General features: G+C 48.1%; 2 protein-coding genes across 2 annotated transcripts in view; both read right to left on the reverse strand.

Annotated features, from left to right (window-relative positions):
- The window catches only part of LOC122388634 (TSC22 domain family protein 3-like), a 105,137-nt gene that overhangs the window by 43,186 nt on the left and 38,239 nt on the right, over positions 1–23,712 (reverse strand). The window lies entirely within an intron of this gene.
- Positions 2,843–10,767, reverse strand: LOC122388635. Its single transcript, XM_043379857.1, has 3 exons — positions 7,822–10,767; positions 7,284–7,429; positions 2,843–3,570 (listed from the first exon to the last, which is right to left on the reverse strand). The coding sequence occupies exons 1-3, from the start codon at positions 8,239–8,241 to the stop codon at positions 3,228–3,230; spliced, it is 909 nt and encodes a 302-aa protein (XP_043235792.1). The 5' UTR covers positions 8,242–10,767; the 3' UTR covers positions 2,843–3,227.

Below are 23,712 nucleotides of genomic sequence, written 5' to 3' on the forward strand. Positions count from 1 at the left end.
ACCGGATATGCGCCATAGCAATGTCAAAGGATAGGTTGCGTGACGGCTTCGTGAGAACTATACTCGTATGGAGCGATAAATATCGGGAATGCCCCAGTTTATCTGTTTGCTATTATCAGCACTGACAGCGTCATCACGTTTAAAGTAGTGCTGCTAGACAAGACCAGAAATAGATCGTGTCTGTCCCTCCGAAGCAATAACATTGAAGCCGTTGAACACAGAGCGTATAAGCCAGGCATAGGTAAGCACCGATATATGCTGGCAACCGCCGATCCATGCCTCCTGACGACCGGCCCACCTTGGTTGGACGTTTCTGACCAGTAAAAGACAGGGCACACTCATCCATCGTGTTCACAGACAATGCTGAAGGTACTGACGTCAGTCGCTCGGTAATAACATGGGTTCGGAGCCCAGCTGGCTGGCACCGGGCCCGCATCGACATTTACGACGTCCCCCTCAACCCGCCTACGCCTTCATCGCTTCAGGCCATCAATTCATTCCACCTGAAATTTCCCCACGGGGCTCCACCTCACAATATGTCGATGTCAGGCTGAGTTAGCAACCAACAGGTGAGTCCCCCATGCTCTGTGTGTATGACGTCCGAACTCAGAAAGATATCAATATTGTGACTCACAAATTGTGATTTCTGTTTGTGATGAAAGAGACATTGTGACGGTTTGTCTCATCTTCCAGATGAATGTATAGTGAAAAGTGGTTATCCCAGTTACGCTACACTTCACAATACACATCGTGTCAACAATGGAAGACCCCATACGGATACGCCTGATCGTGCAATGAACACTGTTTTCTTTAGGCTTACGTAAGGATCGCTTACCAGTCGTGTAATGGCGGATGAAAAATTGATTGCTTGTTCGTTTTAGCAAAATGTGCTGGGCTGGAGAGTGGGCGCTATGCTACTGAGAAAGCTACCTACATGAAAAACAGCTCACAGGATAGCAACCGAACCAGAAGACTTGAACAAACTCAAGCTACGGAGCATAACATCATTCCCCATTCCCAGCAGCTGAGTCCATCGCTCAATGGCAACACGTTTACACAGGCCGGCAAGTTGGCCTCAGCCCTCAGTGACTTCAGCAAACCCCACGACCCCACCGGCACGTGGCTAGTTCATTAGTCGTTGTTCCAGCTCACATGATCCAGCATGACCACCGCGCCTCGCCGGCCAACGAAAGCCTGTGCTGTGCCAACGGCAGACCGGTGTTTTGATCTCGCTGACGGCGACTGACCTGCAGAGAGGTAGCAGGCCACACAGGGGAGCTTGGCCAGATGGGACATCCCTTCAGCTTCACATGCTTTTTGTTTCCGAGGTCTATCTATCCTTTATAGGCGAAGCCACTATCTATTCTTTTTTAACAAAGGATTTATTAAAAGACCTGTGCTTGGCGAGTCAGGAAGCAGGATACACGTGCACTTCGCCGCCCTTTCACGTGTGATGTATTCGGAACATAGAACGAGTGACGAGCGATGGATGCGATCCAGTCGGGTCAGCGCGTGTCCCATCACCCCTGCTGCCTTGAACCGCCGGAGTTATTAATTGCCGTCAGTACCAGTAACAATCAATGGGTCACGGTGAGGTCGCAGTGCCACGACACACGGCATCACAATGTCACAGCGTCACAATGTCTTCACAAGCTAACATCGAGGATCGTACGACAATCAGAATAAATCAGAGTGGAGAGTGAATTTCAAGAACCATACAGAGGGGGAAATTTTTCAACAAAATAAGCTGTTAAAGATCACAGATTATCAAACCTTGAAGTGCACAGCAAGTTTGAAAGTTGAAACTACCTTTGTTCCTTTTGTTCGTGATTGTGTGGGCATCTTAAAATATTATCTAAAAAAGCGTGACTGCTTCCGGCTCTATGAAGTTATTATCCAGGAAGCGATCTCAGAACCATTAATGTATTTTCTCCTGCATGACACGTGGCTGACGTTTTTATTTGTGCCTGTGAAAACTGGAACTCTACCACAAATTAACTTGAGTCTTTCGTAGAATCTCGGTTCCTCTGAGATCTATTTTTTGATTGGACTGAAACACCTCGCTCGCAATGCCGGAACCATTCGCAAACACGTCGTCTAACTATGCACCGGAAAACAAACAGCCGCTTTATACTCAGAAACGGAACAAAGGATTCACAATCAGGGCTTCCAACGAAGTGGTTCGGTTCGTAACAGTGAGGAGCCGTATTTGGTTACAGGACAATTTGCCGAACTGCGTTTTGCCGAATGCCTATTCGCCGAATGTCAATTTGCCGAATGCATTTTGCCGACGTGTCTTTTTGCCGACGTGTCAAAAAGGCGAAAGGGCTAAAAGTCGAAATGCAATTTGCCGACATGCCTTTTTGCCGACGTGCAAAAAGTCGAAACGTCAATTTGCCGAAATGTTAATTTGCCGAAATGTCAATTGATCGAAATGTCAATTTGCCGAAAAGTCAATTAGTCGAAATGTCAATTCGCCGAAATGCTAATTAGCCGAAATGTCAAATTGCCGAAAAGTCAATAAGTCGAAATGTCAATTTGTCGAAATGTCAATTCGTCGAAATGCTAATTAGCCGAAATGTCAAATTGCCGAAAAGTCCATTAGTCGAAATGTCAATTTGCCGAACTGCCAATTAGCCGAAATGTCAATTTGTCGAAATGCCAGTTTGACGAAATGTCAATTAGTCGAAATGTTAATTTGCCGAAATATCAATCAGCTGACACGTCAATAGGTGGAAATGCCAATTTACGGTGATGGCAATGTGCCGAAATATCAATTTGTCGAAACATCATTTATGTACATAACACTTCGCTGGCTTCACTCGCTCCATAATTACAGCGGTTTCCATATGCAATGTATTGTCTTTGGCAGTTTCGCTTCATCAATCACATGAACTATACAGTCAAAGTATCCATCACTTTAATCTAGTTACTTCCAATCTTCAATCTACAATCATCTTCGTCAAACAGACTAATCAATCTAGCTATTTTCAGATATTACACTATCAAACAACCGTTCGTCAAGCAAACTGCACGCACTCGCATGTATTTGCTCCTCTAAGCTCTCCCACCGCGCTACACATATATCGGTTAGGCTGTCAGCCCTCCGAAACACGTCCCTAACCTACACCGCCAGGGGACGGGGCGGGGACGGCTGCCTGGGGGGGGGGGGGGGGGGGGCAGAAGGAAGACGTGGATGACGTGGCGAAGACGGTGCATGAGCCACTTTAGAACGCGAAGTTGTGCGCGATCCCTCGCACCAGCTCCGCAACACTGAGCTCGCCGTCTTGTCGGCGCTCCACTGTACGCTGCACCCTTGCTGCCAGCACTACCCACTGGCGTCGCCGCCCCGGCTCCAGGCCACGGATAAGCTTGTCCAGCTCTGCGCGTCCCGTGTCCTCCTCATCCCGCAGGGTTCGGAGCAGGGTGGCCGTGCTTGGATGGTTGCAGGCCAGTCGACTCTGGAAGCCATGATGCCAGCCTTCCAGGGCGTTTGTAGTTCGGGCCAGCCCGGCCAGCGTACGATCATACTGGCACCACTCGCGCGGCTCGAAGAGCGGTGGTATCCATCTGAGAAAACAATAATATTCAAGTTACGGAGCGGTTACGGGGTACGAAGCGGAACATAGCCAGTTTGAACTCATACAACAGATGACGTCTTCTAAGATCAAACAATTTTACCTGTACCCTAGGGGAGGGAGAGAGCGTTTTAACCCTCGCCGAACCTATTGTTTTTCTACATACGCGCCGGCCGGGGGGGGGGGGGGTACGATCCCATCGCCGTTTCGCCCCTAATGAAGCTAGAGCATCGCGGAAAAACGAGCGTGTACGCCGTTACGAAACGCAGCGATTGGTACCCGATTTCAAGGGCTCAGATCAACCGGTGACCTCTGAGGTCAGGTCAATTGGTCTAAGGTACAGATTTTTTAGCAAATAACGTCGCAAAAAAATAATTGCAGAGTCGCGATTTTTACAGCATCGTGTTCGCCTTGCTCAGGCACGTCGAAGCGCATACTTTTTGCTTGGGTGAGATCAACTTTAGGTGTTGACCTCTGGTCACGGTCAGGTCAGAACCCCCAGGTGACGAACTTGGTCGAAAGATTTCATGTCGCATAGCATTCGATTCGGCAGGTTTTCCCGAGTCCATTGGTGGTTTTTCCGACTCGCTAGCTCAATTTGATCAGGAGTTATTGACGGAAAACTCTTAGGGACTCTAGTGACATCATTTACGACGTCACGCAAGGCCAACAATGCAAAAGTGAAGCATCGAAGCTTGCATGGATTGCATGAAATCACGATTCCGTGTGGTTGAGATAGTTTGAGCTTCGTTTCCGGCGCCAAAATAACAGTTTTCATTTTTCCCATCGACTTAAAATGGTGAGGTCATGAAAATGACCTGACCTCATATGAACTTCAGGAAAAATCCGAGATACACAAACTGTGCGACTCTTAATCTTCGCCCGTATTGGTGTTTTGCCAGCCTCACGAACGTACGAGTACCTATAAGGGGGAGGAGGGGGGGGGGGGGGGTCCGTTGGACCCCCTTGTCGTTTGGCCCCTGATCAAGCTAGAGCTTCGCGAAAAAAAACGAGCGTACTGCCCGTCACGAGAAGAAGCCGATGATGCCCAATTTTAAGGACCTAGGTCATTGATTGACCTTCCAGGTCAGGTCAATGACCCAAAAGTCGGGAAAATCGGGACCTGTTAGAACGTCGTAAAGTGTGACTGCCATGGGGTTTTCGGGGTGCTGATCACGAATATCATGTTAGTTTAGATCACAGATGATATCTTCATGCATTTAAACCAGGTCGGGTCAGGTCGGGTCAGGTCAACCAGTAGGGGTCCCGCCGAGTATTCGTAGTACATGTCAACCGCCTCTGACAGCTTCGTAACATGTTACGAAGGAAACAAAACTACTTCGTAAATGTTCAAATGATTCCTAAATTCGTATTCAGCTAAAAAAACTACCCCAAAAACATGTAAAACTCGAAAAAGTGAACCGAGGTCATCAAAGGTCAATGACCTGACCTGGCTTTCAGGTGACCTTGACATCCACTCTAATGCATGGGGGCGACATCATATCCCATGTTTGAACGCTTGAAACCACGAAAAGACTGCAAACGCGCGGCTACGCCAAGCCGACCTAAGCCGAATCACGATTCCGGCGAAACATGTTCCCGAAAAGTAGGTCATAGGTCAAAGGTCATTAGAGTCAAGGTCATGAAATTTTCAGCGAAGGTGTAAAATTGCTTAACGCGAGGGAACTGAAAGTTTTGTTGCGATCGGCCGCTTTTTACGCGAATTATTCGCGAAAAACCGAGGGCGGGGTTCGTTCGACCCCCCCCCCCCACCTATACGGGCGAGGGTTAATGAATACTAGGTACCGTAAGTTTCATCTCCCTGTGAAAGCTCCTCTGTCAGAGAGGGCGTTGCGAAGTTGCGACATCGGAAGACCGTGCAGAGGTTCACTTATAACGTCATAGGTCAGTGACCTGACCTGACCCGAAAATGCGGCTGATGTCAGAAGGTCCGGCTCGAGTCAAAGGTCAGGTACCGTAAGGTGGGGCTATTTAAGACAGTGGGACTATTTGAGACAGTATTTAAAATTGCTATAAAATAAAAACCGTTTGAAATTCATGCTTAATTTTTGCTCAGGGGATTTACTGCTCGATTCGACACCTTCCTGAGCAAAAATATCACATAAAAATCAAACGCTCTTCATTTTATAACGATTTTAAATACTGTCTCAAATAGCCCCACTGTCTCAAATAGCCCCACTTTACGGTATGTCAAGTTTCAGCTCTCCATCTGCAGCGTATAGCGCCCTCACGCTCGGCGGTAACCGGACAAAAGATCGTAAAGCAGAAGATCGTATGGCAGAAGATCGTAGGCAGTTGATCGTATGTAAAATATCGTAATGGATAAAGATCGTACGACATAATGCTCGTATGGACAAAAGATCGTATTCGCTAAAGATCGTCAAGGAAAATGATCGTGTGCCAAAAAGTCGTAATGGATAAAGATCGTGCGACATAACGATCGTATGGACAAAAGATCGTATTCGCTAAAGATCGTGAAGGAAAATGATCGTATGCCAAAAAGTCGTAATGGATAAAGATCGTACGACATAATGCTCGTATGGACAAAAGATCGTATTCGCTAAAGATCGTCAAGGAAAATGATCGTACGCCAAATGATCGTATGAGATAAAGATCGTACAGTTAAAATATGGTATTCACATGGCAGGCACCGTTCCGTGCTTCTATACTCAGGATACTGAAATCCTTCTCCTCCACGCCGCAACCTTCCTCCGGGCTGGACTGGACAGGCAACTTTATCTCATGCGGGCTGCTCCCTTGGAGCGGCACCGCTGCTCCCGAGGGAGCACACCCCGTAGCCGGGTGCAGTGAGTGCCTTGGGGCTGGGTGGCCTGTCCTCTGGACGGGCTCAGCCCCGGCGACTCACTAGGGTGCCTGCCCAGACCAATGTCTCCCCCTATATCCTATCATCCTCCCGGCTCTGAAATGGTCTCATTGGACCGAAAGGGCCTAACCCAACAAAACAAAACAAACAAACAATCACAGACACATGGTGCAGCCCAACTCATGCGCATACAAAGCTTATCAATTTCTGTGTTCGCTTAGTAAGTGGCCGTCGTAAGCTTAGATGGCTCAATGACACCTAAAAGCAACGCGTTGTATATGTGCCGAATAAATGAATGTATGTGCTGCCGTTTTCATGTACCTATTTGAAGTGAATACAACTAAGCCCATGTTCCTCCCCCCCCCCCCCACCGCAACGATCTTTTACAACATACGATCTTTATCTTACGATCATTTTCGTACGATCTTTTGCATACGATCAATTGCTTTACGATCTTTTGCTTACGATCTTTTTACAGTACGATCTTTTACAACATACGATCTTTATCTTACGATCATTTTCGTACGATCTTTTTCCATACGATCTGCTGTCTTACGATCTTTTGTCACGTAATCCGCTCGGCAGCGTGAGGGCGCTACTGGCGCCAGCTGGCGGCTGCTGGTGTATCTACCCAGTCCCACCCACGTATTGCTGGTTGAGGGGGGGGGGGGCGTCTAACGCCCCAGCTGACAGCTTCCCAACTAAAAGACGCAGTGAGACGCGCAAGGTGACAAACAGATATCTGTCAACAATACGCACCTGATAGACAAACAATTTAAGTTTAGAGATCACAGGTCAGGTAAAAGTTCAAAATTAACGTGTTTTCGTCCTTTTTCGTGCATTGTATTTGTTACGCTTACCGCCCTGCCACGTCGTGGCCGATGTAGGTTCTCTCGAAGTAGGGCAGCAGCTCAACGGCCTCGTCGGGCAGCTGTCGACCGACCTCTCCAAAGCCGTCCGGGATGTCTGCCTCTTGCAGGAACGCGATGGCCGGCAGGCAGCGTAGCTGAAAAAGAAAACGATGACATGATTTCAGCGATCATTTCCTGGATGTCTGTAAAATATCGAGACAACTATCGACAAACGGCGTTTGATATATCGTTCAAAGATCTACATACAACTTTTACAAATAAAAAATATTTTTGGGTCAGGTCAAAATTGAGGTCACCAGAGGTAAAACAAAATAAAATGTTTTGGAAATAGCAACCCTTATAACACTTCAACTAAGAAAGGTAGAGACATATATAGAACGATTCGCCCCCCCCCCTCCCCACCCCGCCGGGAATAGGGTTTAACAGTATAACTAAATAAACACTTATAGAAGGATACCAAAGTGACAGGTTACTGAAATACGAATTTTCGACGAAATACCTGCAGCGTTGTAGACAAAATAGTTACCTTGAGCGCGAAGTCGGCGTCGGCTGCATACGCAGCCTGAAGCCCCAGCTCCTGAACCTTCCGCCAGACGGCTTGCGACATGTGAAAGAAGCAGAGCTTCAGTTCCTTCTCCGGAAACACAGCTCTTACCGCGTTTTTGGCGGCGATCTCCAGGTCGATAAGAATAGACCCGACAAAATCGGTATCGGGAAACCTTTCCAGAATCGCTTCACGTACGACACTCAGTAGCTGTCTGTACGTTCTCTCGGTCTTGTCTACGAGTAGCGCATAGACACATGGGAATGTCTGTCCCAGCACACACGTGTGCAGAGTGTATAGCTGAGTGAACAGAGCTGGTGCCGCTTTAAATGTGCCATCCGCGAACCAATGCTGTCCGTTGGCGAGCTGCATTAGACCCCAGTCACTGCTGAATACCAGCATCCGCTTGCCTTGGTAGCCGTCATCCTCTGCACTATCATACAGGAGGAAACGCTCTGGTGGCTGATCGGGTTTTGGTTTCGTCAGACGGTCTTCGTTGGCGATCACGAGCTCCTCGATCGTCCTCGGCTGGCCGATGTTCTGCCCGACAGCCTGTCTGTACCGCCGTATATATCTGTGAACAGAACACAGCTTTTAGCAAAATTCCTTTTCAATATAGTACGTTTTCGGAGTACACTTAACCCTCGCCGGCACAGGCCATTTTGCGTCCTTCGACGGCACAAGGGCGGGGGGGGGGGGGTACAACCCCCCTGATCGAGCTAGAGCTTCAGCGGAAAATAACAAACGTCTTGCCCGTGACAAGAGGAAACCGATGATACTCAACTTTAAGGTCCTAGGTAATCGGTTGACCTTCTAGGTCAGGTCAATAGCCCAAAAGTCGGGGAAATCGGGACCTGTTAAAACGTCGTAGAGTGGCTGCGACGGGTTTTTTTCGGGGTGCTGATTACGAATATCATGCTAGTTTTGATAACAGATGAAGTCTTTATGCATTTAGGCCAGGTCGGGTCAGATCAGGTCAGGTCAACCATTAGGGGTCCTGCCGGATATTCGTAAATCGTAGCACGTCTCAACCGCCCCCGAGAGCTTCATAACATGTTACGAAGGCATCAAAACTACTTCGTACCTAAATGTTCAAATGGTTGCTAAATTCGAATTCAACTCCAAAAACTAGCCTAAAAACATGTAAAACTCGAAAAAGTGGACCGAGGCCATCAAAGGTCAATGACCTGACCTGACCTTCATGTGACCTTGACTGTTGACATCCGCCCTTATGCATGGGAGCAGCATCAAATCACATGTTTGAATGCTTGAAACCACGAAAAGACTGCAAACGCGCGGCTAGTGCGAGCCGACATCGCCGAATCGAGATTCTGGCCAAACATGGTCTCGGAAAGTAGGCCACAGGTCAAAGGTCATTTGGGTCAGGGTCATGAAATTTTCAGGGTAGGTGTAAAATTAATCAACAAGACGGTACTGAGAGTTTCATTGCGATCAACCGCTTTTTGCGCGAGATTCGCGAAAAAAAAAACTTCGGGTGTATCAACTGTGCATCCTCTGTGCCGGCGAGGGTTACAAGTAATTGATAATAGCTCGGCCAGCATGCATACTGCATAGGCATCTTTCCCCGTGCAAAAAGAATATCGAATATAATTTTTAAGTAGCATTTCTAGGGATTCAAATTTGTAAATGGCCAAACTACAAGACACCATATGGATAGGTATGTTTGATTCCAATTTAGAGGACAGAAGCAGGGGCCATCAATATTGATATAAGCTTGCCATGAACCTGCTGAGATATAAGAGAACATAGATGGGGGGGGGGACAGGGGAAAGAATCTGCAAAAAAAAAATAGGACAGCATCTGCTAAATAGATATAATATACGAGTGCACCATTTTGCTACATTTACGAGCTGGATAAGAAGGCTTACCTGTTGACTTGTGGGGCAGCAGGCATGCCGGTGCGTGCAGCCCGGCTCATGTTTCCTTCGACGGCCATCCTGATCCGCGCAGGGGCTTCCGTCGTCTCCTGCGCCCTCTCCTTCAGGCTGGCTCTTGCTGCCGTGCGCTCAATTGATTCAGCATTTGGCGCGTGATTGTGTGATGCCGTGAGTTGGAAGCCGCCCCCGTCTGAGCAAATGCCCCTGCCTTTACATTTGAGGCGAAATCGGGCGCTGCACCTCACGTAAGTGTTTCCATTTGCTACTTTGTCTATGTTGTAGAAATAACCTTCGTGCACAAGTCGCCCCCGCCGGGTTTCTCCTATCCACTCCATGCCTTACCACTGCTGGGGTATATACCCTGGCTGGGGTGATTTAAAGAGGAAACAATCCACGCAATCCCGATCGACCACGGCGCTCCCACAAGCTCCCCACCTTGCACACGATCTGCGCCATTAATGCCGCCCGCATTGTACGTAAACAATCTTTGGCGCCTTTCTAACACTTTATTTAATATTGCATCAATTAATGAGCTTGCTTGAAACAAGTCCACTGTATTGTTAGCATATATAAAAGTGTACATAAATTTTATTGCTTTTTTCTTGACATAATATGCTTCTGAGCAAACTACCACAAAAGATTTGCTTCTTTCAGAAAACATGTTGCAGTGTTAAACTGCCTGCTGCCACCTGTCGCTAAAAACAGTTATCAGTGATTGGATAAAATAGGTGGCTCTGTGCGTCTCGTTGAGCGGTGTTGGGCAAAACCAAGGCTATAGGTAAAACCAAGGCTATGGTAAAACCGGTAAAACTATAGGTACATACTGAGTACCAATTAGTACCTTATTACCTAACTTTTAAATGGCTATTTCTGTCAAATTGAGGCTCGGGTATGGTAATCAGCAATTCATTGGAGTCGCCAGCTTTATGCATGATGAATCTGAAGAGTGGCAGAAGACGTCATTCTTTCTGTCCGTACTCTCGCACTGATCGGCCGGCGACTCCCGACCACAGTCCGGCCGAGAACATCTGTTCTGGTGATGCGGCGCTTCACATAACGCCCGATATCGGTCACACCCGGCGCGGGACTTTCCCGTGCCGGCTCTCCACGCTCTCCGTCCGCCGTGCCGGCGCACGCATGTGCATTTACGGCCTCTGCTCCGACCCAGGCATGGGCGATCCCAGCCCCGGCCGGAGGGGGGACGGCTCATGATACGTACGGTTCTCCAGGGTATTAGTCGTTGGTCGCTCGGCGAGCGGGAGGGCAACCAGTTCCGCCCCTGTATCGCGTGACCCCTTGCTCCGCCCAGTTACGCACGAGCGTACTTCACGCCGCGTAGTAGCGTGGGGAGGGGAGGGTTAGAATGGTGGCATGTGTAGAGGCTAGAACCGGTTTCCACCGCCATGCCACCGCCCAGCGACATGGAGCGGGGTCAGTGACCAGGGCGCAGGGAAAGGTCAGAGGTCAGCTATAACGTAGAGCTTTGTGTCTCCCTCCCCTCGCGTGTAACGACCGCACGACAGCGGCCGGCCGCCGATCAGGCTTGACATGTCAAGGCCACCCGCAGTCAACGGGCTCAGAGGGTTGGTCGAGTGCGCGTCCGTGGCTGACGACAGTCTCGACCATGTGCTATGGTGCCGATAGACTAGCAAGGGTAATAAGTTTTTGTTCAGTGCATATGGCTGCTGGGGTGTGTTATCTTGATATGATGCTTTGTAACGTGTATGATACGCCTAAAACCTCGCTGGCAGTGGCCGAGAGGAGAGGGGGGGGGAGGCGGGTGCCGCCTCCACATGTTTATTTTTGTTCATAGCTGGGAGAGCTGAAATTTGGCAAGCCTGACCTTTGATTCAAGGTGAATTTTTATGACAGCAGCTGTATTTTCACCCTCGCGCCCATACACTGTAAACTCATTTTGACAAGGGGTTGTCGTACAACGACGAGCGTTTTTCAAAAATACTAATAAAGGTTATGTTGAACGACGAATATCTTGTCATAGTTGGTTGAATCAACAGGGCAAATATAAGTATCAGCCCCAGCACCTAGTCGACCATTCATAAAATTGACGAGAATTAAGGAGGCTATTGTGAAAACTACCAGGGTCTTATTCGTAATATGGAACATAGATTTGCTTATGATTTGTAATTTATATCCTTGTCGAAAGAACCAGCTACACCAATGCAACAATACTGATACATACTTATGTAATCTATGTCCTTGTCGAAGGTATCAGCTACACCTTTGCAACACGGACTTAGCTACGCTAGTTAGACGTGTTAGTAGTAACATACACAAAGCTGTTACTTGTAATATAGGTGGCGCCAAAAACGTTTCCGGCCGTTTCAATTTGAAAGTTTCAGTTGCGCACCAACCGCCGTGCAGTGATGTGGCCTCCTGCGCACTTCCGTGAAAATGGTAGGTGATGACAGTGTTCGGTCGTTTTTGTCATTTTTTAATGAAATGTATGTTTTTCAACCGAAAGCAATGCAGATTGAATCAGAGAAATTTGCTGAATAAGTGCGTGATGTATGGAAGTAAGCACAATGTGTTCTGCTCCAGGCCATATTGTTCTGCATATGCTATAGGTAGTATAGCGATGCTTTCTTTCAGGCTTTCATCAGGAGCGAAAGCTCCAGCCTGCAAGCGAGGATCGCTACACTGAAGACAGCAAACTGCAGAAACTCAAGAAGTCTAAAAATGAAAAAGCGCCTGAATTCCAAGGGGCTAATGAATTTGAATGCCCCTTAGATTCGAATGGGTTTGCCCCTTAAAATTCGTGTTCCGCAGACTTAGAAATAACATGTTTCCGAATCAAGGCATTCCTCGATGTTGCGAGTCCCCAAACCAGTTATTGCGAGGCAGGGAACCCAAGTTGACTATCAACTCAAACCTAATGCATGTAAACGTGTGATTCTACAGTGTACTCGTAAGTGATGACCGCTCATTGCCTTTTCGCATGCGTTATTGCCCTTGCCCCTTGGGTCATCAGTGTCATCACTATTGTGTGTGTAATGTGTATGTACCATTTTAAATACATGACCTACTTTCAGTAATGCTGTTTTGCTGTAATAATGAGACTGCAGAGCGGCGACCTGCGATTTGTGGAGAAAACTGACGAATACAAGGGAGGTCTTTGTAAAACGTTACAAGCCTGAGACTAGTAGATTGCTTACAAGTACAGGTTTGCTGCACGTAGACATTACTATGCTAACTAAGATTTGCATTGATTTGACTTAACAAGTACACGGCTCAGCCCTGTTAAATGCAAACATGCGCAGGTCTTTACCTAGTAGCCGCATGATTATAACTAGGAACACAGTCGTTCACACAACAATGACAAAGCAAACTTTGGTAGCTGGTCTAACGAACTACATGTGAGTGGGTTGTAAGAACAACTACCATGACAAACAATAGGGTCGTTCGATGACATGGCAAAGGGTGCGGGGATTTGCGCTAAATAATTTTCCTTGTAAAAGTAACAAACGTTTGTTGAAATGAGTTTACAGTGTATTGGTGTTTTGCCAGCGTCTATCGTAAAGGGGGGGAGGGTCCGTTGGACCCCTTTGCCGTTCAGCCCCTGATCGAGCTAGAGCTTCGCGGGAAAAGAGCGTGTTTCCCGTGACGAGAGGAGGCCGATGATACCCAATTTTAAGGTCATAGGTCATTGGTTGACAGGTCAATATAACTCAAAAGTCGGGGAATCGGGACCTGTTAGAGCTTCGTAAAGTGAAGCTGTTATAGGGTTTTGCGGGGTGCTGACCACGAATTTCAAGTTAGTTTTGATCACAGATGATGTTTTCGTGCATTTAGGCCAGGTCGGGTCAGGTCAGGTCAGGTCACATGTTACGAGGGAACCAAAACTTCTTATTAAATGCTCAAACGGTTTCTAAATGCGAAATCAACTCCAAATTCTACCCTAGAAACATGTAGAACTCGAAAGAGTGAACAAAGGTCATCAAAGGTCAGTGACCCGACTGACCTTCACGTGACCTTGACACCCACTAGAATCCATGGGATCAACATCCTTTCACATGTTTGATCGCTTAAAGCTAAAAAGACAATAAAACGCGCTCTACTCGAAATACGCCAAAACGCGATTCCGGCCAAACATGGTCTCGGAAAACAGGTCACAAGTCAAAGATCTTTTGAGTCAGGGTCATACAAATTATAGGGTAGGCGTTATATTGATTAACTCGAGGGTACTGAAAGTTTCGTCGCAATCAGCCGCTTTTTGCGCGAGTTATTTGCGAAAAACTGAGGGTAGGAGGTCTGTTCGACACCCTCCTACAAGTGCGAAGGTTAAGGTCAGGCCGTTGACCAATGACGTCAAAAGTGAACCTCTGTAAGGTCCCAAAATGTCGCGACCTCGCAGCACCCTTCGTGCCAGGGGACTTTTCAACGGGGAATGAAGCTTATATGATCTAGTACTATCTCCCAGAGGCCTCACAACTTGTATGTAGCTATCTCGTATTTTTCTTAAGAGTCACCTGAAGTCAGGTCGGTCACGCAACCTCATGATTATTAATCAATTGGGAAATATGAAAACTGTTATTTTGGCGCCGGGAGCCATCTAAAGCTGTCTCAAGCGCACTAATTCGCGATTTTATACAATCTTTGGAAGCCCCAGCATCCACTTTTCCATTCTTAAAGTTAGGCGACTTCATTTATGACGTCAGTAAGGTTACAGGAGTTTTCACCAAAAAGTCCCGATCAAATTGAGCTAGCGAGTCGGGAAGCCACCAATGGACTTGTGAGGACCTACCGAATCAAAGAAGCGATATGACCTCCTTGAGCCAGCCTCGTGGCCTGAGTGGCTCTGCCCTGACATGACGTGAGGTGAACACCTTAAATTGACCTCAACAAAAACAAAACGCTATTCGACGCGCTTGAGCATGCAAAACTCAATGGTGCCATTATCTTGGCTCAGTAACCACTTATGGTGAAGTTGTTTACCAAAAACCGATCCCGCGACTTGGAGCACTTATACTGACCTCAGAGTTTACCGGTTGACCTGAGACATTCAACTCGGGTACCAGTTGCTGCATCTCATACGACGCACGCGCTCAGTTTTATCCGCAAGGCGCTAGCTCAATTAGGGGCAAAAAGACGGAGAGGGGTCATAATCGCCCCCTCCCCTCGGCCGGGATATATGCAGAAACCCCAAAATTCCATTGAGGGTTAACCCTCGCCCATGTAGGGGGGGGGTTGGTGCAACCCCTCCCCCCCTGAGGTTTTTCTTAGCTACACGCCGAACCGTTTCAGATAGCCTGCTCAAATTTTCAGTACCCTATGGGGCATCCTTTGCGCAACTTTTGGTATTTTTTTTGTCAAGGTCATGTCAGGTCACGGAGTTATGACGTCATAAAGGGAACAACCTCCGGCCAGATTTACGCTAAATTGGAGATTGCTTCACATTGGTATAAATGCCGACTGACCTGACACACTGATGGATTGTTTTAGAAGAATCATAACCGGCTGATTTGACATTGGCACAATGTCCGTTGACCTTTTCAAGGTTACTAAAGGTCAAGGTCAGGTCAGTGACCTCGGTTGACCTGTAATGACTTCTTGCACTTGTATGCCCTTTCGGGGTATTTTGATGCCCTGAATTCGAATTTGCTATCCATTTCAGGCATCGCCGGTTGTTTCTTGTAGTTCATTTTGGGTCAGGGTCAGGTCAGTGACGTCACACGCCTGACGTGACCCAATGCACAAATGACCTTGCAGACTTCCGATGCTCCCAACGCCTCATTTTTAGAGTTATGACATCGAAATACACACCAAACGATAGAGAATTGATCAAGGATCACGATAGTGAAGGTTTAAAGTCGATATCTCTTACCATTTTGCCGCAATCGGCGCGGAAATCTGAAAAAGTTAGATTTTTCCGAAAATTTGACCTTTGACCGGTCATAAGTAGGTCAAATGTTGACCTAGGACCAAAAAATATACCACCAATCGCGAGATCTCGTTGAGAGCAATCCGTTGGTCTTTTCCGCTAAGCTCTACGACGCTCCGTTTTCAAACGCCAGGGGGGGTCGCACCAACCCCCCCCCCCCCTGCATGGGCGAAGGTGGCAAAACACCGTTTACGGGCGAGGGTTAAGCACTGAAGTGATATATTATGATGCGAGAAGGTATAGGTCAAAACAAATATGCGCACGAGCGGATGTGAATAAAACTGTGTTTGAGGTATGCCTTTTTTATTAAACATTCGATTTGCTTTAGTTATTGGTAAGAACAGATACAACCAAGAAGAGCGCCCCTGAAGAAAAAGTGGCGCACCGGATGGGTGCGATTTTAAGGTCTAAGGTCAGTCGGGGACCTCTAAGTTCGGATCAAGCGCTGCATGTTAAGGGGAAAAAAACTGGGGGCAAAAAAGCATCCCGATTTTGGCAGCATCGTCATGCTTTGTCACGGCACTCATCCACTCCCTCGGCCGAAATATTATTTCCTTTTTGTATGAGTTCTGGCATAATCCCGCGCATTATGCTGTATGTTGTTTGCTATGAAAAAATGCATGTTCAGCTACGTTCTACGCAGTACGCACTAACCTAACCACCATCCCATCATCCACCACTAGCCACCATCCCGTTCTGTGCTCCCTTCCATCCCACACGAATCAGCCGAGATACTAGTCAGTCGGGCTAGCGCTATCCTATCCTCCCTTCCTGACTGCACAGCGCTAAAACCCAGAGCCGAGACTTCCCGAGCGCGACCTCTGACCCCACGCCGTCCGAAGGGTCGGCCGATGCCTAAGGGCGCGCCGCGCGCCGGCCACCCGGATAGCCTCTGCCGAGTCACCCTTTCATACACCGTTTACTACGCGCTCGATTCATTCATGTTTCTGTGTTTCCGCGTTCCTCTCGTTAGATGGCACTACTGATGTCATAGGCGATCCCAGGAAGATTGCGGCCAGAATACCCCAAACGGCAGAAAATGAGGTTTTTGGTGAATATCTCGGAAAGTATTTGGCATACAACGATGCAATTTCACAGTATCGTGGTAAATGTGCATACACATAATTCGGGTTGATACTTTTGCATTTGAACATTATATAGGACCAGATATGTCCGAAAAAGCAAAACCAACAAGACTTTTACTGGAGAACCGTACGTACCACACCCCGCCCCCTTTACATAAAAACATGACGCTCACAAAGCAAAAACTGTTAACACGCAAAACACCATCCTACCGCACCGTCACTCACAAGCGGCACGCCTGCTCGGCGCGTAATGCCCATCGCGAGAACAACTCGCCGCCGCACGACACTTTCGACCTCCGTCTGCGGCTCCACTGATCCGCCTCCGCCCGCCGGCCTCCCGGTAGAGGTCTGCACCGGCCGGCTGCAGCCGCGGCTGGCTGCAGCCCCACGGCTGTGGGCCGGGGCGGCTGCAAATATCTCCAAGAACACGGCTACGGCTGTGGCCACGGCTGTGAGATTTCAAGCTCAATCTAAAGTACTCAAATATAAAATTTTACATCCTTAATCTTACATTCTGATAAGCAGTCTAGCCTGTAAAAATCATGCAAAGGATGCCCAGCAACATTGAAAGTGGTTAAGCCTTTGAAAACCTGTAATGGTTTTACCATTTGCTGTAGGGGAGTTTGCACTCTGGTACAGAATACTAATTATAGGTACCAATTGTTCCTTCATCATCAAGAGCTTGACAGTTTCAGAAAATGCAACATGTTGCACTGTCACATCCCTCTCAAATCAATCTCACCTGGTCATTAGGAGAGCACTTTACAGCTATTGAAGACGAGCGTTCAATAATTCTTTCAGGTAATAGAAAAAGAAATCACGCCTAGGTAAAGGCAGGTAAAGGCTTCATAAAATATTATCTAAAATAACTCTTAGATGTATTTCTGGATTTTCGGCAAGTCCAATTACATAATATAAAACTGGCGCTTTATGTTCTAACTGGTGTGTGAGTGACCGCTAACAGAAAATGCTGATCAACGAAGCCAATGGAATTAGATTATAAGTGAGCATGAACCTTACTTACGGTTAATTCACATGATGGTGAAAACCCTGAACACGCAATTCACATGACGGTGAAAACCCTGAACACAATATTTCTTACGCGAGCTGTTGACTTTACTAATAAAATGACGTCTTCTTCTGAAAATGTAAAAATTTGATAATTAATCTTTGTTTGAGAGCAAGTTTTTGACTGTATATTATTATTCTTAATAAAGTATAATTTTTATGGCTGTTTATAGTGACATAAAACAATTTATTGCCACTTCTTTGCTATTGACGTCATTGAAAACTCAAGTAAAATTTTTGATTGAAAGAGGCAATTGTGGCTCGGACGTCCTTGGGGATTTGAGCGAAGATCATTATTTGGAAAAATCAAAATAGATGAATGTTTTTCTTTCTTGGATGCTCACTAGTGTTTTGATGCCTTGCATATCAAATTAGTTTGAGACTTGCTCAGAAGGCTGCTTCAAGCCTGGCATATCACACCCCAGAAAATATGCAAGGTAAGAAAGAAGCAAGAGTTTTGACTAGACAATCACTGTTTGACAGTCCATCAACTTCAGTTTCATTTTCCATACCTAACATTGATAATGAAAAGCATCAGGGTCTGTTGTTCTGTCCCACACTCATGCTTCAGGATTTGGCATTAGATGTCTACACTGCTAGTGCTTCTATTCTGGTTCGTTGTTTATGTTTTCTGTTGATGTAGGTACCTACCTACCCATCTTTCTTAACCCCTTGCAAGGGCTTGTGTAGGCATGCAATGCGCATCAGGCTTCAGGCCTTCGGCCTAAAGCCAGATACACAACCACTTAACCTATGATGCTTCATGAGCTTGAGAATCTATAGCCCATTGCAATGTGCTTTTGGCTATATGTTTCAACTAAAAACAACATATTATATACTATTTGGTTGCATTTCATTGAAAGTATCCACGGCCGGCTGACGGCTGGCTGCCCACAGTTTGCCACGGCTGTGGGCGGCTGTGGCTGTGGAGCCACGGCTTCGGGGCGGCTAGGCTGTGGAAAATTGCAGCCGTGCAGAACTCTACCTCCCGGATCCATCGTCGTCCGCCGGTTCCCCGAGGGCTGTTCACGGGCCCTGCGTGCGGTCGGACCGCCAGTGGCGGATCCAGGGGGTGGGGCAAAATGGGCATTTGCCCCCCCCCCAACGGCATGATTTTAACATTACGCCTATGGACGATGCATGGAAAGAATCGATAAATTGTTATGGTCCCCCCCCAAAACTCTGAGCTTGATCCGCCTCTGCGGACCGCACACAGCCTCCAAGCTCCGCCCACTGCGTCCCTACGTCAGCCTTCCGTCACCGCACACAGCGATCGCTGTGGCCGGTCGGGACTGTCCGCAGCGGACCGTCCACCGCACGCAGCCGTGACGTCAGAGCCGCCTACCCATCCCCTACCCCCACGCCTGCTGGACGCACCGCACACACCGCACGCAGCAGTGTGCGGTGCCCATGAACACCCCTCTGAATAGCTCAAGGACGGTAAGGCTCCGTTAAAAATCAATTCATTGTTTGACATTTCGACCAATTAGCATTTTGGAAAGTTGAAATTTCGTAAAATTGGCGTTTCGACAAAATAGCATTTCGGCAAATTGCCTATTCGGCAGATTGACATTTCGACAAATTTACATTTCGGCAAATTTACATTTCGGCAAATTGACGTTTCGGCAAATTTACATTTCGACTAATCGACATTTCGGCAAATTGACATTTCGGCAAACTGACATTTCGGCTAATCGACATTTCGGCAAATTGCCAATTCGGCAAATTGACCTTTCGGCAAATTTACATTTCGACTAATCGACATTTCGGCAAATCGCATTTCGGCAGATTTGCATTTCGGCGAATAAGCATTTCGGTAAATTGACATTTCGGCAAGTTGTCATTTCGACTTTTTGCACGTCGGCAAAAAGGCATGTCGGCAAATAGCATTTCGACATTTAGCATTTCGACTTTTTGACACGTCGGCAAAAAGCACATCGGCAAAATGACATTCGGCGAAATGCATTCGGCAAAATGACATTCGGCAAATCGCCTTTCGGCAATTTGTCCGGACACCGTTTATTTACCCACGATCTGCCAGGTGAAGTCCGTTGGAACTAGCACAGCGAACCTCTCGAAAGGCGAAACTACGCAAACAGATCGTCATAAAGTTTAAGAATGCTGGACGCCATCTTGGGCCAATAATTTTTTTCTTTCTTTTTTTAACAAAGGATTTATTATTTATTAACCCGCGCCGGGCCGGTGCTCTGAGATTCCGCGCCGGGCCGCGGGGGGTGTTTGAACACCCCCCCTTCTAACTCGGCTCCTGGGCCACGTAGCGACACGCGGTAAACGGCAATCGAAAGAACGTCAAAAATAAGGACGAAAACACTTCGGTCATTTTTTGGGTCAGGTCAAAGGTCAGGTCACCAGAGGTCACCAAAGGTAAAATGTTGACTATTTCAACATTTTGGAAACTGCCAACGGCTATCTCGGGAACCGATAGAGCTACAGCGCCGCAAAAAAGCGCATTCGATAGCCCTTTTACAGACCTTTCTGAGTAATGTTCTCAGATTTGACCTCAGGTCAACGGTTTAGCCTCCAGAGGGCAAAAACTCCAAAAATAGCCGTTTTTACGAAAAACGTTTTTTCGACAATAACTTTTGACTCAAAAGAGCTATAACATTACTTTTGCCAGCATCGTGTTCCTCTCGTTGAGACGCGTCGAATGAACTATAATTTGACCTTGAAAGGTCAACTTGAAAATTTGACCTCAGGTCAAGGTCATGACCTGACCGGAAAAGGTCATGTTGCATATCAGTCGATCCGCAACGTCGAGCCGAACACATCTAAGGCGTTTTCAGCGCTCTAGCACGCCTCTATCAGAAGTTATCATCGAAAAACTGTTAGATTCTGTTCGTGACCTGAGATGACCTCGGGGACATAACGAGGGGTCACAGTTGCCATTTTCTGGTTCAGTGTGTCTATTTTACCTACATCTCGATGTTTGAGAGTGTCTGGAATAGCGTTCGTGCAAAACAGACGCTTTTCAATTTTCTCCCATTGACTTATAATGGAGAGGCCGCAAAATTGACCTGACCTTAGGTCACCGATATCAAAATTCCGAGATATACATTTTATAGATAGCGTTGCTCTAATCAATCGCTGGAAGTTTCAAGGCAATCGTTCAGTCGGTGTAGCTATGACGAGCATTCTTATTTTTTCTGAGGTGAGGTCACTTGACGTGACCTGGTGACCTGACCTAAGGTGACCTGGGTCTGAAATTTTCACAACATGTGCGGAAAAGATGCAAGAACAGGTGTGCCAAAAACGGCGGCGCTCCGCGCCGCCGTTTTTGAGATATCTGCGAAAAACCGCAAGGGGGGGGGGTGTTCAAACACCCCCCCGGCCCGGCGCGGGTTAATCGACCAGACCTTGCAGGCGGCGAAGACAAAGAGGATGGAAAGCGTGAACACTGCCAAGTTCCTCTTCAAGGCATCATTTCTGTAAGATACTCCTCTGGACCTCAAGAACATGGTGGCAGACAATAAAACAAGAAGAACCCGGTATAGCAAAGGATAACCACGGCTCAGGTCGCAGCTCTTCAATCAGCATAGGCGCCGTCAGGGACCGCGGATTCAAATTCTCGTAGGGTGTGCAAGATGTGGCGATTGGGCCCCCCATCTCACGCCGGGCCCCTTCCAAAAAATCAGCGCCGCCACTGCTCCGGAATACGAGTAAGCCGGTTCTAAGGAAGCGAGGCGGTAAAACCTTCAAAATTGACGGTCGTAAGATGACTGAGCGAGCATCTTACGGTCAGGAGATGCATGAGCAGAGTAAATGCACATGCATGCATGCAACGTGATCCAAATCGATCTCCGATTTTCCCAAGCAGACCCCTAAAGGCTTACAGTGACCTTCAAGGGCCCCTACGGGCCTCAGAGAGCCCTTTTGCACAGTTGATGTTGGCACACTTCTTTTTATCATGGATTACATGAATTAGTTTAAAAATAAAACACGGCCGGCGGGATGTTTGGGCCCATCGATTTGGCCCCTATGACCTATGGGGGTCTGGCCTCCGGCCCCCTTAGCTTCCCCATTGCTCTTCGGCCCACACGCTGGCTTTGGGGCCCCATAAAGGCGGCACGCCAGCTCCTGAGACCCAACGCCGGCAATTCTAAGGGTCACTGGCGCACTGCACACGGACTTTGAAGGTCCCATAACGGCCTCTGGAATACCTCATGGACATAGAAATATGGATGCCCACGCCGCAACTTGGGCCCCCACACCGGGCTCTTTGACACCGTTCGCCGGCTCCATGGGGTATGTACACTCGGGGGCAGATTGATGTTCCACAACTCCTTATCCACCGGTCTGCTATGGCTCAGCATTGGCAGCAGCCGCCTGGTACCGGTAGACTGTGCCGCTTCACTTACTTGTCAAGCGGCACAGCCTACCCACACCGTATGCCACCGCGACCGGTCTGGGTCGGTGGCTGTAAGGCGATGTGGGCCGCCTGTGACGTCAGCGCAGCGGTGAGGGCCGAGCCCGGAGGCATGGCTCGGGTCGGCGCGGCGCGGCGGCTGGCGAGGACTGTGGAGTGAGGTGGGGTGGGAGCACGGACCATCGCGCGGCTGAGCGAGTGTAGTTAACTTTCGCGTCTCAAGGCGCCAATTATTCTACCTAACAATTGTGCTAAAGCAGTTGTTAAAATGTCCTATCCCCAAGACAGCGCCTATCATCATACTTGCCATGCACATTACGACACACTTAAACGTGACATTGGGACAGCCGATAGAATTTATATCACACGTGCATCGAGTTGCGGAGCTACATTGTTTTTAACAGATATGTATTAAGGCCTTGATTGAGCTCATTGGTGTCTATTATTTCGCACAACAATCGTCCAGAGACGTGGGAACTGGGGTTTTTGGATAGCGCGGCGTCCCAAAGCAACTCTTATGTTCCTCTAATGTGTGGTCGCAGCCATCAATAGCAAACCGTTCCATCTAGGAACAAATAAGTCGCGCACCTGGGACGGTTCGAACCGGGTTTCTCCAACCGGTCACCCCACGACGCTATACGAACGTGGATACACGTTCGGCAGCACGTGTATCCACTGAGCTGCCGAAACCAGCGACCACCCGCCGCGGTCAAACGCGATCAAATGTCACAATACTGTCATTGGCGGTCAGCGGGTGGATGTCATTTTGTTTTGTGCGGTCGAGGACCATTCTCGGTAGCTCAGTGGATGAACGCTCGTGTCGTGAATTGGCCGGTGGGAGAAGCCCGGTTCGAACCCCCCTGAGTGGCCGACTTTTTGGCTCCTAGTTGGAACGGTTTGCTATTGGAGGCTGCGACCACATATTAGAGCAACAGTAATACCTAATCGCTTTAAATTGGAGCGTTGGCTGCGGCACTACTCATAACCCCCCAGTTCCCACGTCTCTGGACGATTGCCGTGCGAAACAATAGACACCAATCTGCTCGATCAAGGCCTTAATACTAATATGTTATACAAAATATAGCTCCGCACCTCGATGCACGAGTGACATAAGTTCTATCGGCTGTCCCATTGCCACGCTTAAGTGTGTCGTAATGTGCATTGCAAGTATGCTGATAGGCGCTGTCTTGGGGATAGGACATTTTAACAACTGTTTTAGCACAATTGTTAGGCAGAATAATTGGCGCCTTGAGATGCGAAAGTTAACTGCACTCGCTCAGCCACGCGATGTCCGTGCTCCCACCCCACCTCACTCCCCAGTCCTCGCCAGCCGCCGCGCCGCGCCGACCCGAGCCATGCCTCCGGGCTCGGCCCTCACCGCTGCGCTGACGTCACAGGCGGCCCACATCGCCTTCCAGCCACCGACCCAGACCGGTGTCATACAGGTGGGTAGGCTGTGCCGCTTGACAAGTAAGTGAAGCGGCACAGTCTACCGGTACCAGGCGGCTGCTGCCAATGCTGAGCCATAGGAACCCGGTG

This window comes from Amphibalanus amphitrite, unplaced genomic scaffold, assembly GCF_019059575.1.
Source record: "Amphibalanus amphitrite isolate SeventyFive unplaced genomic scaffold, NRLGWU_Aamphi_draft 000329F_arrow, whole genome shotgun sequence".
NCBI classification, from domain to species: domain Eukaryota; kingdom Metazoa; phylum Arthropoda; class Thecostraca; order Balanomorpha; family Balanidae; genus Amphibalanus; species Amphibalanus amphitrite.